The sequence below is a fragment of the Gobius niger genome (genome assembly GCF_951799975.1).
Source record: "Gobius niger genome assembly, chromosome: 20".
Lineage (NCBI taxonomy): Eukaryota > Metazoa > Chordata > Actinopteri > Gobiiformes > Gobiidae > Gobius > Gobius niger.
The window spans coordinates 9,168,743-9,184,951 of NC_136871.1; the positions used below are offsets into that span (position 1 = coordinate 9,168,743).

The window sequence follows — 16,209 nt, forward strand, 5'->3', positions numbered from 1 at the left end:
TAAATAATGGTCCGTTATCCATCACTTTGAGTGCGGCATGACACATTTCCGCCCCTCTTTAATATCCTGTGCCACCAGTCGTAAAGAAACTCTTGTGTAGGCGGCTTCTGTGGGCACTGGTACTCGCGGTGCCTCTGGTCGTAGCCCGAGCTCCTCTGAAACAGGCCGTGAGCCGAGTCGTGTCTGTCTTTGAGGATGGCCTGGGCTTTTCTCCTACAGCGCTGGGTATAGATGGTGGACGGGAGGTTTGAGCCCGTTACCCTCTCGGCTGCTTTGATGACACGCTGAAGCGCCTTTCTTTCAGCCAGCGTGGTGTTGCCGTACCACACTGTGATGGTGCTGAGAATACTGAATAAGGCATAAATGTATAGACCTTTTGAGGTTTTACTTAAGATACGAATTAAGTGTCCTCTGAGCTAAATCATACAGTAGTTTTTTTTTCAGATACACATCAAATGACCTCAAACATCATCTCATAAGATTTTAATCATTAAGACACAATAGAAATTATATAAATACCATGAAACAACAAACCATACCTGAAGATATTTTTAGATAGGGACTGGCTTTTCCATTGGGGATAGAAGGCTCAGAGGCTTTTCTATGATTTCTATGGAAATGACAATGAAAGTAACTGTAAAATGTATGGATTTTTGCGAATATAGTCTCCCCTTCCATCATCCTGTTTGTGAGCAAATCATACATTGACTAAGTCCTTCATTATTGGGTCTGTTTTTCTCGACTAAACCACACAGATTTCATTTCAGGCATTTGACAGAATCTAAAGAAATCTGTTGGCGGCTGTCAAGATTGTTGACAAAAGCAGCAAAATATTACATCCCAGACAGTCCCAGGTGTGCGGGGAAGATAGAGCGCTCCCTGAGCATTGAAATGTCAAGGCTTTACCTTTAAAGCCAAAAATGGCAAAATTCGCACATCACAAAAACATGTTTTCGTCTGCTTGAATCAATGAAAGGTTACTATATAAATCTGTTACGCATTTCTCTTTAGGCCAGTGATTCTCAAGGCTCTCAGGATCCATCATAAATCTAGGATGGAAAGCTGTGACTCAAATGAGAATTAAAACACTGTATATTTCCACAAATTAATGTTGAATGAATATTAGATAGACATAATATAAAGTAGGGTTGTGCAATTAATCGAAATTCAACTACGATTTCGATTATTACACGAGACGTTCACAAAAATGGCATAATGGAGAAAAACTATTATTAAGGATGACCTCCCGCTTGTCCATCCAAAGCACAGTGTGAGTGCGGCTGATCAGCTGAACTACCAGGGTGATTTGTTGCGGAAATAATAATATATTTTTTTATACGTAGCTCTTGAGACTTCGTAACGTTCATTGTGTCTACTTGTGTTCTAGTATCAGCTCTTGAGACAACGCTACTGATAAGTGCTCACTTTTTGCTGAAAGGAGAACAGAAGTTTAGAAGCCTCTATATCACATGTGCCAGGGTCAAGGCCGCTGTGATGATTGTTTCTGTTCTCTTCGCACTTCACGTGCTAATGCCACACGCTTTGGTCCGGCATAAACAAACAGCGCTGTGTGATGATGTCATCAGGACACGCAGCTCGGTTTGCTTGGGAAGGTGTGAGGGCTGGCCAGTGGGGGGGCAGGTAAGCCAGGGGTGTCTCTAATCGAGGATTAGTTTATAATCATTATTTTAAGGCAACTAATAATCGTTTGAATAATCGTGATGTCAATTATTACAAAAATAATTCATTTTGACGGATTCTGATGTTTCTGTACTTTTATAGAAGGTCAACTTTATTTCTATGGCTTATAAAATTACATAACAACTGTAAAATCTAGAATCAAGAATAAGGAAACAGATAATAAATGCAGAAGCAGCTCAACTTGTATGAAAAGCCCTTGCAAATGTTAATAAAAATGTACCTTGAAAATGACCCACTTTTGAGCCCCGACCCTTTGCTTTAGGCCATATGACTGTTTGAATAATCAAAATCAAATTGAAATCACAGAGTGGGATTCTGTTCAATGTTGATATCGCATCTCAGGAGGATCTTTAAAGGATAAAACACTAAACCAGTTTAGACCTCTGCCAGCAAACGAATTCTAAAATGCTTTAGTTTTGTAGTATTTTAGGTGTTGTCTCAAATGGTGATGATATATAACGTTAAGCCTGTTTTTAAGTAAGGGTAAGTAAGGTAAAATAGTATAAATAAATAAAAAGGCCCTTTGTACTATATATGTGACTATTTTTAAACCTTTTTTCCTGTAAACTTTCATGTGCAGAGTCCCTCTTCTATGAAAGAATTCCTCCGTGACTGACTCCTCACATTCCTCAATTTGTTTTCTGAAGTGATTTCTAGTTCAGCTTTGCCTACCACCACCTGACATTTGAACGCATTGTAATCAAATTCGGTCTCTGCTTCTTCTGGGGACTTGGCGGACCTTAAACACATTCCAAAAGCAGTCACTAAAGCCGCGAGAACAAAGATAGGTGACCTTTAAACGTTTAAGTCGCGTCTCGGTTGCGAGTTATAGAAAGTGACAAATCGAATAAAAAAAAGTGTCCCCAGTGGGTTTGGCAGCCTTGGCATTTGATTTCCAAGTCTGTGAACTGTAGCGTAATGAAACCATTCTTCCAGACGATATTCCCTGGGCTGGTGCTTTTGATGGTGATGCAAAGTCAGTCAGGCCCCCGATCTGTGAACTGGTGGGCGCGCGGTTCATCTGAGGTCGAGTGATTGCCTTTGCATCAGTCTCACACTCATCAGAGCGCTAAATCAAGCCGCCGGGGCAGAAATCTGTTTGTTATGCTGCCATGTTTTTTTTGTTTTTTTGTCTCGTACACTTTTACTTTTGTAGGATAAGTCGGTAGAAAAAGTAATAGGGTTTTTGCAGGTGTGATTTATCAATGTCTGTCTATACGGAGTTTGCCCTGAGCCCCACGGACGTATATGCAACCGTTAGTAACCCTTTCTCGCATCCGGTTACGTCAGCTGAGTAAGTTGCAAGGGCTTCAGGGTGTTTGGAAGAATATTATATGAGATTTTACAGACAAGCATTGCTGTTTTGATTAGATTTGTTCGTTCTTTTTTTTTTTACCTCTTAAAGGGACTATACTGAGTTTGAACAGGTTAAAACTATTAAAAAATGTTCCTCCCCCTACATGTTCCAGCCATGTCCTAATGTGTAGAATGAGCCCAGACCTGTTCACCACAACTCTCTCTAAAGTCAAGCACTGTCACTCAAAAAGTTGTTACTTCAGGTCCGAATTGCCATCATGCACAAGCTTAATATAGAAGCTGCAGCTACACGCATGACCTGAGGTGGCAGTAGTGAGTATAAAATGGCTAACTTGCATCTAGCCCCTTTAACCCCCGCCTGAACCAAGCACATTTTCTCTTATTTGAATCTACCCAAACCTAAAAGCTTCTTGAAATTTTTTTTGAAAATAGAGACAAAAATTAGATGAAAATAAGGATGAAAAGGCAACAAAAGAGCGACAAAAATGTGATGAAAACCCAACAAAAAAGCCATGGAAATAATATTCTAAAAAGTGTTGACAACGTAAGGAAAAAGTAGGTCTTTGCTTTCAAATGAGGCATTACACTGGCCCAGTGGTTCTCAAACTGGGGGTCGTTTGCAACTAATCTAATGTTTTATTGTAGAATGTGTTTGCTATTGTACCAGAGTGCCATTATTTGTTCGTAGTTTCATGAATTTTATTTCAGCCATTTGTTTTTTTTTTTTCTTTCTTTTTCTTTTCTTTTTAAGAATTATGTAGGCTAGTGTTCCTATTTCTCACTGTACTGTACTGCGGAGGGTCACGAACCCCTTTACCTGTTATAATGGGGGTCGCGGCTCCAAAAGGTTGAGAACCACTGCACTGGCCTATGGGCTGTAAGCTCAAGTCGAGAAGCTTTTAGATTTGGGTATAGCTGAACTGAAGAAAATGGGCACCTTTCACACATGCCCAAGAGCACTAAGATTTGAGAGAGAACTGAAATATGAACGGCTCAACTCAATAATCTAGGGCTGCAACTCACAATAATTTTGGTTATCGATTAATCTACCGATTTTTTTTTTTTAACGATTAATCGCTTGGCTGTGAAAGGTGCAAGGAAATAGTATGGAGTAAACTTAAAGGGGCTAGATGTATGTTGGTCATTTTTATACTCACTACTGCCACCTCAGGTCTTACGCGTAACTGCAGCTTCTATATTAAGCTTGTGCATGACGGCACTTCGGACCCGAATTAACACCTTTTTGAGTGACAGTGGCAGGATTTTAGAGGCAGTTGTGGTGAACACGTCTGGGCTCATTCTACACTATACACACACTACTTCATTTTGACATTTTTAAACTCCGTCCCTTTATTGTTCCTTTAAAGTGAACGTTTGTCGGAGGCTCTTGGCGCTAATTCTGCTTCTGTTTGGATGAGACACAGATGGATCTTCATGAAATTTACAATCTACAAATAACTACAGACCCTAACTTGAAAAACAAAGTCGGTTTTCATAAAAAAATACACAATTTTCATGTCCTTTTTGCTCTATTTGAGTCTGTGTTACCTTGAAAATGATTAATCAGTTGCTAAAATAGTTGCCGACTCTTTCAGTAATGAGTTGTTTCAGCCCTACAATAATCCAATGCATTTCAGAAAGTGTAGCCTTTATGATTTGCCAGTTGCAACCACTACATTTGTGTAATTCAGCTTTTTTCCTGTCTTTGTTTTACTTATGGCAGATTTGTTTTAGATATACTGTCTCTTCCGATGATTTATTGACCCTTTTGGTGTCATTTTACTAAATTTGCAGAACGTTAAAGGGGCTAGATGCTAGTTAGCCATTTTATACTCACTACTGCCCCCTCAGGTCATACGTGGACCTGCAGCTTCTATAGTAAACTTGTGCATGACGGCACCTTTTTGAGTGACAGTGCAGGGTTTTCGAGGCAGTTGTGGAGAACAGGTCTGGGCTCATTCTACACATTAGGACATTGTTGAAACATGTAGGGGGAGGAAGATACTTAATTTAACATTTTTAAACTTTGTACAGTCCCTTTAGAGAGGTAGGCTCACAACTTACTTACTCACAAAACATAGTCGTTTTTATTCTCTTTTATTTGTTGTTTGCTGTTAAACTTACCTAAAACAGATGATTCAATTCCAACTATAAATGTAGCTGTTACTAGAGACCACTTGGCCCGAGAGTGTAATTATACAAGAAGATAAAAGTCAAGAAAAAAACCGATAATACGTCTGAAAACCTTGGAAAACAAGGACGCAGCACTTTCACGGATAATTAATTAATAGTGTTTTCAATCCATTTATTTATCAGTTTGTTTGTTCAGACCGTACATTATTATTACTGTGTGTGTTTTTTACTCTCAAGTGCCCTCTGGGTTTCGCTCTCAGGCAATCGCGCAGCAACATCTGGCGGAGGGGTTTAAAAAAAATCAATCTTCCACTTGCCATGAGATCTCTGAACTGCTCAAACCTCATTCTAAATTAGATCCACCTTTTAAAGACGAAAACAAGAACATAAGTTGCTCTTTTCCTTTTGCTCAAATGTGCCAATAGTGTGCACACAATTACTCTCACACACTCGACTTGACGGAGTTATGTTTTCTTAATTTGCTTGCACTTTATCACTACAGTATTGAATTCCCAAACCCTCAGGGGCCCGGGAGCTTCTGCATCTCCGGAGCAGGGCGCACTTGCTCTAATTATTCCACCGCACTTGCAGGTGTAGTGCGGCACGAAGTCAGCATTCTAGTCCCTTACTTAGCACTAAGCAATTTTTAGCCAACGAGACATGTGCCCTTAAAAGTCATTGATCGTCCTTTGCCCCCCCCCCCCCCCCCCCCTCCCTCTCCTTTGGCAGCTCCACATTGCAGCAGCGAACGGCTACGTGCAGGCGGCGGAGCTACTCCTGGAGGGGGGCGCTCTCATGGACCTGAGGGACACAGACGGGTGGCAGCCTCTCCATGCGGCGGCGTGCTGGGGTCAGGTGAGGTCAATTAAGAAAACAATAAGTGGACGTGCGGATGATTATGGCTGCTACACCTGCTTTGGAGCACCGCAGCACTGATTTCATACATAACAGCGGACTTCACTTAATCACCAAAGGGCTGTGTTTGTTTGGTTGAATCGCCCTCCACAGGCAGCGAGGGGGATTGAACATAACAATTAACAATATTGCATTTTACCCAAGACGGGAGTAATTGGGATTAGTTCAGATTTGAAAAAAAAGGTATGTTAGATGTTTCTTTTTGTTTTAAGGAAATATATTTTGGAGTAAAAGTTATGTTTCCCCACTGGTCATGTTTGAAAACAGTGAAGGGGAAAACAATTTCTCTAATTATTCAAAAACTACTTTAACAAATGCAGACTTATAGTTTTCTACTAAATAAAGATACAAAGACATGGAGAGGAGCAAAGTGGTTCAACAGCCCATAAATGCTAGCCTGGCTAACCCCAGACTAAAATCACAAGTGATATTTAGTCTGGGGACCACCAATTCATTTTCTCATACAGTAGGAGAGGTGTGGTTTACGATCGTCCATAGCCGTTTATTGGGCGCTACGAATGTCTATCATGCGTCTGCGTGAGGCCACAGCCAATCGTATCATCGTATCCAGTGACGTATGCCGAACCCGCTGTAAACTTTCGAGAAACTATTTATTTGTCTGCTGCTGTCATGTTTAATCCGTAAATAAACTTTTTGTTTTTTATCCGTAAATAAACTACAAGCTTCCGTATATTGAATAGCTCGTCATCGTCTTGCCGTCCCTCCTCGTTCTGTGATTGGTTCCCAAATCCGTGCGAAAATTTCGGCCATGGTCCCCAGGCTGTTGTGCAGTTCGAAATGATTCGAGCGCACACAGCAGTCTGGTGTTAGCCAGGTTACATAAATACATAAAACACGGAGAATGATGGTACATGTTAGCATCGTGCTTATGCTAGCGCTAGCTACGACTGCCTGTTTTTTTTTTTTTTTCGCTTCTACTGAATAATCTGCTGTGGATAAACATCCATATGAACCCAATTTAGACTAGACTTCTTTATTTTTATGTGATAAATAAGTTTATATTCCACCAGAAAATGGCTAAAAAGAGTGGGAAATTCTGTTTCCCTAAAGAATTCTGTTTTCCCCCTCGGCAAAGCCACGCCCCCTTCTATGAAGCAATGCATCATAGAAGGGGCGTAAAGCTGCCGTTCAGCTTTGCCCAAAAGCCTTACCCAAATCTAAAAGCTTCTCAACTGGAGCTTACAGCCTATAGGCCAGTATGACCTACAAAACTGATTTGAACTTTTTTGCCGCGTTGTCGCCACGTTTTTGTCTCATTTTTTTCGTGTTTTCATCTAATTTTTTTGCCATGTTTTTGTCATATTTTTTTCGGGTGGGTTGGGGTTTAAGAGGTTAACTTCATGTAAGCCCAAATCCAGTATAATATTGGACCTTTTAGAGAGCCGTGATGTGACTCGTGTTTGCTGATTGCTTTTGCAGATGCATGTGGCGGAGCTGTTGGTCTCACACGGAGCCAGTCTCAACGCCAAGACTTCCCTCGAGGAGACGCCCATCGGTAAAGCAATAACGGAGCTTCAGGACAATTTGTATTTTTGTAGCGCCTTTCACAGTCTCCCATTAAAAGTGCTAACAGGCCCATCTCTGCAAAGGCAAGGTGGCATGTCCTGTTCGAATTTTCAGTTTAGATTAGTCAGTGATGCAAAAGCCATTAGTGCTTTCTCCTCCAAGCAAGAAAACACAGGGCTTCACTCTGGGATGACTTAAGTACTTACTCATATACTACACTGCGTTCCAAATTATTATGCAAATTGTATTTCAGTGTTTTCAATGAAACTCATGGGCGGTATTGTGTCTCAGGGCTCTTTGAATCACTGACATCAATCTCAGACACCTGTTGTAGTTGTCAGGTTAAGCCCAGTTAAGGGAAAAACTACTGAAAAAGCAGACAGGTATTTGAAGCTGCTGGTGCCTCTGGAGTCTCCCGAACATCAAGGTGTAGGACCCTCCAGAGGCTGCAGTTGTGCATAAACCTTCTATCCGGGCCTCCCCTAAACTGTTAATTGAAGCTCATGAACAGAAACCGCTGCAACGGGCTCAGAAATACATGAGGACTCATTTTCACACAGTCTTGTTCACTGATGAGGCCATGTAGCCCTGTATGGTCAGATGGATGGAGTAGTGGATAGTTGGTGAATGGCCACCATGTCCCAACAAGGCTGTGATGTCAGTAAGGAGGGGGCGGAGTCATGTTTTGGGCCAGAATCATGGGGAGAGAGAGCTGCTCGGCCCCCTTAGGATCCCTGAAGGTGTGAAAATGACCTCTGAAAAATATGTGGAGTTTCTGACTGGCCACTTTCTTCTATGGGACAAAAAGAAGAGCCGTGCTTTCCCAAACAAGATTATCTTCATGCATGACAACGCACCATGTCATACTGTAAATAATACCTCTGCATCACTGGCTGCTATGTGCATAAAAGGAGAGAAACTCATGATGTGGACCCCCTCCTCCCCTGACTACAACCCTATTGAGAACCTTTGGAGCCTCAAGCAAAACTTCTATGAGGGTGGGAGGCAGTTTTCATCCAAATAGCAGCTCTGGGAGGCTATTCTGACATCCTGCAAAGAAATCCAAGCAGAAACTGTCCAAAAACTCACAATTTTAATGGATTTAAGAATTTTGAAGCTGCTATCACACAAGGGCTCCTATGGTAAAATATAACTTGACCTGGTAATACTTTTTTGATTGAAATAGCTTTCGATTTCAGTAAATATGACCTCCTAATGCTACAAATACAACAAATGACCATTTTCAGTTAATTACAAGCTTTAAAATGTATTGAAACTATGACTTAATTTGGAACAGTGGATTTTGAGTTTATTACAATATTTAGAATTTTTTCAACCACATTTAATTGATCCTCTACCAGTTAAAGACTTGAAAATGATGCTGACTCTCATTTGAGTTGACAGTGTAGGAAATCAGAGAAAAATGTCATTTACATAATAATTTGGAACGCGGTGTACTTATAAATGAATGTGTACCCCGCCTAAATCCTAGTAGCTCCTTTGTTGAAGACAGATATTAATTTTTCTCTTCATTCATTTCACCTTTCAGATCTGTGTGAAGATGAGGAGTTTAGAAACATCTTGCTGGATCTCAAACACAAGCACGACATTATCATGAAGTCTCAGCTCAAGCACAAAACCTCTCTGTGCAGGAGGACGTCCAGCGCAGGCAGCCGCGGGTAAGTGCTGCCATCTGCCGGTGGCCAGGCCGCTACTGCAACCAACTCAATATCTTTGAATGATGATGGTAGTTTGCAGATTAGCCTCTTAACCCCCGTCTTAACCAGTGCATTTCTCCAGTTCATCTTTACCCAAATCTGAAAGCTTACAGCCTGTAGACCCGTGTAACGCCTCATTTGAAAGCTGTCCCACAAAACTCATCAAAACTCATCTTTTCCTCGTGTTGTTGCTGTGTTTTTTTGAGATACTTTTTTGCCACTAACACTATTGTGTCACTTTTTTATCATCACGTTTTTGTGGCTTTTTTGTTGCATTTTCATCCTTGTTTTCATCACGTCTTGCTATTTTGACACTTTAATTCAAAACTGGAGAAAACGAGCTTGGTTCAGGTGGGGGTTAAGAGGTTAAAGCAATAAAATATGTTGTTGTTGTTTTTTTCAGTTTTGTTGTGTGTGGTGTTGTTGTTGAGGGCCCTATACCTGATTTTTTGATCAAAATTAGTTTTTTGCCTCAGTTTATTATAAAGTCAGATATTGTGCAACGTGCATCTAATTATGATAAGTCCATGAACTTGCAGGCTAGTTTGTCAGCATTCCTGTGACAATGACTTTGGACACAACTACCAATTAGATTTACTCACTCCCTCTTTCATTGTTTGTAAACCAAACATCAGGTACAGGGCCTTTAACCTGTTACCTGCCGCTCCCCCTGCTCAGGTGGCTATGGTTAGATTTAAGATATGATTAGGGTTAAGAATGACAAATATAATGAAAGTTGTGTTTCACTCACACAGATCGCACATATTATTATTAATATTTTGATTATTATTATTTTAATTTCTTTATTTGAATTGGGACACATTAATCAACATGTGTTTTTTTCAACATGTTAATTAGCCATGTAGGCTAATTTTCTTCCGTAGTCCCACGGCAGGTTGATGTCAAGACTGATAGGACAGGGGTAGGCAACGTCAGGCCTAGGGGCCCAATCTGGCCCTCCAGCTTAGAAGCTTTGGCCGTCAAGATGATTTTGTAATAATATTACATAAATCAGACATCAAAGGTCTGTTAAGTAATCATCCAAAATGTCTCTTGTAAAATCCCTTTTTAAGAAACTTACCAGTGAAAGTCAATTGTGTTATATCAACAGTATAATATTGATGTGGTCCAATTTTGAATGTGTGAAATGGGCTGCTCGTTGCCGGACAATGGCGCTATGCTGTAACCAGAAGCCGCTCCTGGCCTTGTGAAACGTAGTCAATTCCTTTAAAGTTCATAGCAGAACACCCACTTAAGTCATATATGATGTACAATTGGCATTTGTTGAAAATGATGCTTCACTTCGGGCGACAGTTTGAGGATTCAACCCTCTGTCTTTTGACGATGAAGGAAATCCACCCTCCACCAGTCAAACTTGCCCATCCCTGGAAGAGGACATACAACAGGCACAAACATACAACAAAAACACAGACATAAAAAGACAGTGAATGATGAATAACAACATATAGTTAAATATCTTCCACACAGCAAAACATGTATCAGTGGTTGATAGACCACGTTGTGTTCACATGTCTGATTGTCCAAAAGCCACTTCTTCACAGAATTTCTAAAACTGTGGAATGAGGTCAGGTTTCTCAATTCTGTTGGGACCAAGTTCCAGGAGTGTACTGTGCGTACTGAGAAGGCAGATTGTCCAAATGAAGTCTTTCTAAATGGGATTTTACAGTCTCCTCTGCTTGATGAGCGCGTAATAGTAATTATAATTTTAGAAATTAGAAGGTCTTGGCTTTCAAATCAGGAATCACACTGGCATATGGACTGTAAGCTCTCTAGTCAATACGCTTTGAGATTTGGATGTTGTTAACCCTAATCCTAACCCTAAGGTGGTAGTTAAATGGTTAAGGCGATGTTAACTTGTCTCCACAGAAAAGTGGTGCGCAGGGCCAGCCTGTCCGACAGACATAACCTGTGCCGTAAAGAGTATGAGACGGAGGCCATCGTGTGGAGGGGTGGTAGAGAGGAGCGGGACGACAGAGAGAAGGACACTGACCAGGACAACAACCAAGTGCTCAATGTAAGTCTGTGCATCTACTCCCTCACAGAGAGTACAGTGCAGGATAGAGCGGAATGAAATGAGTAAAAACACACTTTCATTGCATTTTCAGCCACCAGTGTTTTATTTGAAACTTTCCATTTCAGGCACTTCCGGCCTTCACCCACTTCCTCCACCTCTCACCTGTTGCTTTCACTGTTACACACACAAAAGCCACAATGGAAACACTTTTCTGCAGTTGCTTATTTGCTGGTAGTTTTGTCTTTGGTGTTGTATCTAGACAGAACAAGAACAAAAAAGGATTCTCCCCGTCTTGTCTTGTAGGTGAAACCAGTGATCGAGCTGCCTGACAGGCCCAAACTGCCCGCCATCCTCAAAGACAGTAAACCGAACGGCCTGATCTCCACCACCACATCCATGCCGCCGCAGTCTCCCTCTAACGGCACCGCCCAACCGTCCGACAAAACCTCCCTCCTGTCCACGCCCACCCAGGACGAGCCCTCGCCCCGTGACCGCCCGCAAACTCTCTCCGAGCTCAAAAAGCAAAGGGCGGCCGCCAAACTTTTAAGCCACCCACTGTTCAACGGACACCTCGGCAACGGCTCCACGGAGTCCTTCTCCGACGCCAAGATCGGCTCGGACGACCCCCGCATGCCGCTGGTCTCGTCCAACGGCAGCGCGGTTTACTACACGCCGGCCAGTGGGGACCCGCCCCTCCTCAAACTAAAGCAGCCGATGGACGAGGAGGCGCCCAAGCCACGGACCTGCTGTTGCGTGTCGTAGCGCCCTGGTCATGTGGTGTTTTGACTTTGGAGCCACACTGGCAGTCTGAATGTCCACACTGTTCCCTGTATCCAGCAGTGCTGTCCGAATGAAGGGAGACTAAAACTAGTGGACTCAAAATGTTCTAGAATACACGGTGAAAAATGTAAAGATACACGTTGAAAAGGGCTAAAATTGCCCACAATGCATTGCGTGAGTTGGAGAACAGCCAACAGCAACAGGTCTTTGAATAGGACATGTGTGAAAGAAAACAGTCAGAAAAGCTGTTTTTACTGGAGGCTACTTTGCGACTGTGATAAATTACACTTAAATCCACACCACACAACATTTCACCCAATAAATAGAATAAAATACAAGCATTTATTATATTCCAGGTATTCTTATTGTTGAAAAATACCTAAAGAATAAACAAAGAAACTGGGAAAGGGGAAGTCTCCAGCTCAAAGGCGGCCAAATATGAGACATATAAGGTTAGGATCTCAGCCAATGCCTTTCTTTGTTTACCCACTGCAAAAATAGCATTTTCTGTATCGAGCAGGTCATGTGGTGCATGTTTTGTATTGCTGGCAACAGTAGAATCCAAAATGTTAAGCAGTGTGCCTTTAAAGCAGAACTAAGTAGCTCATGCCCCTAGAGGCCATTAGCGCCACTGCAGGTGTTGTAGCATGTTGCGTATTTTTGCTCTTTAATTGTCCATGAGAGTAAATACTACGCTGACAGGAAAGATAAAGGGAGAGAGGGATATTGAACATCCAATTACACAATGGAGATAATTTTTTTCGCTCAAATTTGTCTGTAAATACTGCTAAAGTGGCGCTAGCCCGCGGTTAGCTTTGCCCGTTAGCCTTCTAGCCTCTTCTTCGTGGTTCTATTAGAGGCAGGGAAAGTTGCAATTGTGGCTTTCTGGCCAGAGACTCCGGGGGAGATGAAAAAAATCATCCCATTAACACTTGTATTACCCACAGAGGGACTACAAAAAGGATTTATTAAGGTAAACGAGTTACTTAGTTCTTCTCTAAAGAGGCCGCTATGGTGAAAAGTCGCTAACGTTAGCTGCTTACTGTTAGCTTGACCTGTTAAAGGAATAGGCCACTGTTTTTAAATACTGAGATATGTTCTTACTGTAGCTTAGATGAGTTGATGTGTGCTTGTCTGGTCTTTACGCGTGCCCTCAGTCATGCAAACAGACGGCATTAGCATTTAGCCTCTCCTCCTCTATGGCTCCAAAGGGGAGTGAGGTTAGAAGCGACCAAGCTCTTCCGCGTTTTCCCTATTTAAATATGGTTACATGAGCCTTTACACGATCCAAGTATAGTCACACAAAATGAAACAATTTTCTAAGCGGAACAAAAAGGGGAACTACATTGCAAGGCGTAGTAATATTACTACGAGTGCACAGACTCCGAGTCCATGGGTCATAGTCCTTTGCGATTGAGAGGTCGGGGGCGAGGGTGGACATTCAGATACAGCCAGTGTTACTCCCATGCACCTATACCACTGCAGAGGTGCAACACACGCGCTACTGAAGACGGAGGAACTTGCCATGAGAACAAGAGACTGAAATGTCCTAACTCAAAACAATCTCTGGAGAATACAATAAGGCCCAGCTGCGTTTTGATACCCGTAAATTGCCAGTCTGAGAGAACATGTGCTTGTATCTGCTCTACTCTGTGTGGACAGTAATGATTAAAATCAAGTAGTAACATGAAGTAATTGGACCTCAAGGTACTGCATGTTCTGATGCTGGATGCAGGCGGGAAAACCTCTGTATCCCCAAAGCGGAGGTTATCAGTGTATATCAGGAGCACAAACTCACATGCCTTTTAGACCAAACTGTTCCTTTACTGTTTCCATGTGGTGGTATAAGGTTTTAAAGATGTCACGAGCAGAGAAATATATTGAACAAAACGAATAAGGATCACCTTCTATGCTAATTATTAATTATTTTATTGTTGTTTTTCTTTTTTGTCTTTGCTCGTCCGTCATCTTTGGAGTTGCCCCAAAGCAACATAGATTGAAGTAAAGGCAAGACAAATACTAGTTCACAAAGTAATTCAAAGTGCTTTACAACAAAAGAAGAATGTATTTAAGTGTTAAAATGGCTAAATGGAGCAGGTTTCTTCCTGGATTTCCACATTATTCAACTTAAGGCGCGTCTCGCCTCTTCAGAAAGACTGATTCCTGATTTTAGCTGCATAAAACTGACACACAGCCTCACCATGTTTAGTCCTGACCTTTGGCACCAGCCCAACATGGCATCAAACAGTATTATAGTAGGCGTTTGCTACTGAAGACCGTGTAGGCTAGTTTTCCATATTTTCTACTGCTGCTGTGCCTAGTCTTACCTTTATTTCATTTTGAAGCACCGACACATATTTGATTAATGTCTATTGTTTGAAAAAGGCATAAAAGGTGATCTTTAAATCTCAGCGTTGGTTTGTAAATGTAAAGGGATAGCCCGCCATAAACCAGTGTTATACAATATTTCATAGTGTTTCGACTGCTCCCCCTATGATCCTAACTGACCACTCCTCTGCTATATTTAAAAAAAAAAAAAAAAAGCATCATTGACAGCCAGCTGTACATTTTATTTATATACTGTATTGTAATGTGTAAAAAGCATTTTGGTAAAGCTGAGTGTATTTATTATTTGGATGGCATGTAGCGCGTGAATGAGCGGGTGAGTTGACAAGCGCAGCACCTTCTGACATGAAAAACCAACTGATGGAGCTTTGGTGAAGGGTCTTACTGTTTATATATGTACATGCTATTGAAAACACACTAATCTATCCTCACATGGGACTCACTAAAGGCTCAGCAATTTGTCCAAGGGGAGATGGTTTGCCAAGGATGTTGCCATGGAGTTTTTTTTGATGATTTTTGGAACATTTATACTAGTGAAAATTCCTATTTCCTATTAGATGTTGTCACACCAAAGAGAAACTAAAACTCAAATATTTAAGTGTCACTGGGCACGCCTTTACTGAAAACTAAGTGCAAATAAAATGCTTGAAATGGCCACAGTGGAGTGGGAAAACTAGGAGGAAATCTGTTCACCACTACTTTAACAAATGCTGAATTGTGGATGTATTTTCGACCAAATAAAGATACAGAGACATGGAAATAAGCAAAGTGGTTCAACAGACCATAAATATATCGAGCCTTTCGCTGCTTACATCATCAGTGACATCAGCTGGAGGCAGGAAGTGATCAAGAGAAATAAGATTTAAAAAAATATATATATATAATAATAAAATAAAATAAAACTAGCGATTCTAAGTGTAAAACTACAACTAAAACATGTGGTCCTGTTGTGGCTTAAGTTACAAGAACAATTGGAATGACATTTGAGAGGATAAAATCAGGTTTATCTGATATTTACAACAGTTAGACATTTGTTCATCGTTACTATGACAACAGCAACAATGGAACTAGATACAGACGGCATCTCGTCATAGAAGGGGGTGTGGTCTCTCCGAGGGGGGAAATAGAATCTTTTGGGAAGCACAATTTTTCACTCTTTTTATCCGTTTTCTGGCAAGATATAAACATATTTATCATATACAAATAAAGTTTAAATCGGGTCTATATGGATATTAATTCACAGCAGATTGTTCAGTAGAAGCGAAAAAACGGCAGTCGTAGCTAGCACTAGCAAGCGTTAGCCTTAGCATTCCCTGTTATTTCTGTAATTATGGGCTGTTGAACCACATTGCTCCTCTCCATGTCTTTGTATCTTTATATAGTAGAAAACTATATTAGTAATTCAGCATTTGTTAAAGTAGTTTTTGGATAATTAGAGAAAAAGTTTAGATTTTTCTCCAAATTGTTTCCCCCTGTTTTCAAACATGACCATATATGGGCGATTCCAGAGATGCCGTCTGTATCTATGTATGATAGGAATCTAGCTTCCTGCCTCCAGCTAAGCACAGTGGAAAATGCTAACCATAATTCTAAGTTAGCATCATTCTACAAGTTAACGGCTAACTTTGACTGACGTTTATTTTTGTACTTCTAGTGGACAATCTGCTCTGTAAAAACATTCAGAATGTCTTGCTTTGACTTGGCTTTATATGTGTATGGTAAATATGCTTATAGTCT

At 41.1% G+C, this 16,209-nt stretch overlaps 1 protein-coding gene and 1 long non-coding RNA gene across 4 annotated transcripts in view; both read left to right on the forward strand.

Moving 5' to 3' along the window:
- Positions 1 to 12,446, forward strand: part of ppp1r16b (protein phosphatase 1, regulatory subunit 16B) — a 184,348-nt gene extending 171,902 nt beyond the window's left edge. For all 3 annotated transcript variants that reach the window (XM_079579284.1, XM_079579285.1, XM_079579286.1), the window contains exons 7-11: positions 5,881 to 6,006; positions 7,507 to 7,582; positions 9,143 to 9,272; positions 11,199 to 11,346; positions 11,650 to 12,446. In XM_079579284.1, coding sequence (XP_079435410.1) covers positions 5,881 to 6,006; positions 7,507 to 7,582; positions 9,143 to 9,272; positions 11,199 to 11,346; positions 11,650 to 12,108 — 939 coding nt within the window. In that variant the 3' untranslated portion in view covers positions 12,109 to 12,446. The remainder of the gene's footprint in view (positions 1 to 5,880; positions 6,007 to 7,506; positions 7,583 to 9,142; positions 9,273 to 11,198; positions 11,347 to 11,649) is intronic.
- Positions 1 to 13,288, forward strand: part of LOC306980135 — an 857,770-nt gene extending 844,482 nt beyond the window's left edge. Inside the window, exon 3 of the long non-coding RNA XR_013793998.1 lies at positions 13,100 to 13,288. This is a non-coding gene — a long non-coding RNA (uncharacterized lncRNA). The remainder of the gene's footprint in view (positions 1 to 13,099) is intronic.
- The last annotated feature ends 2,921 nt before the right edge of the window (positions 13,289 to 16,209 follow it).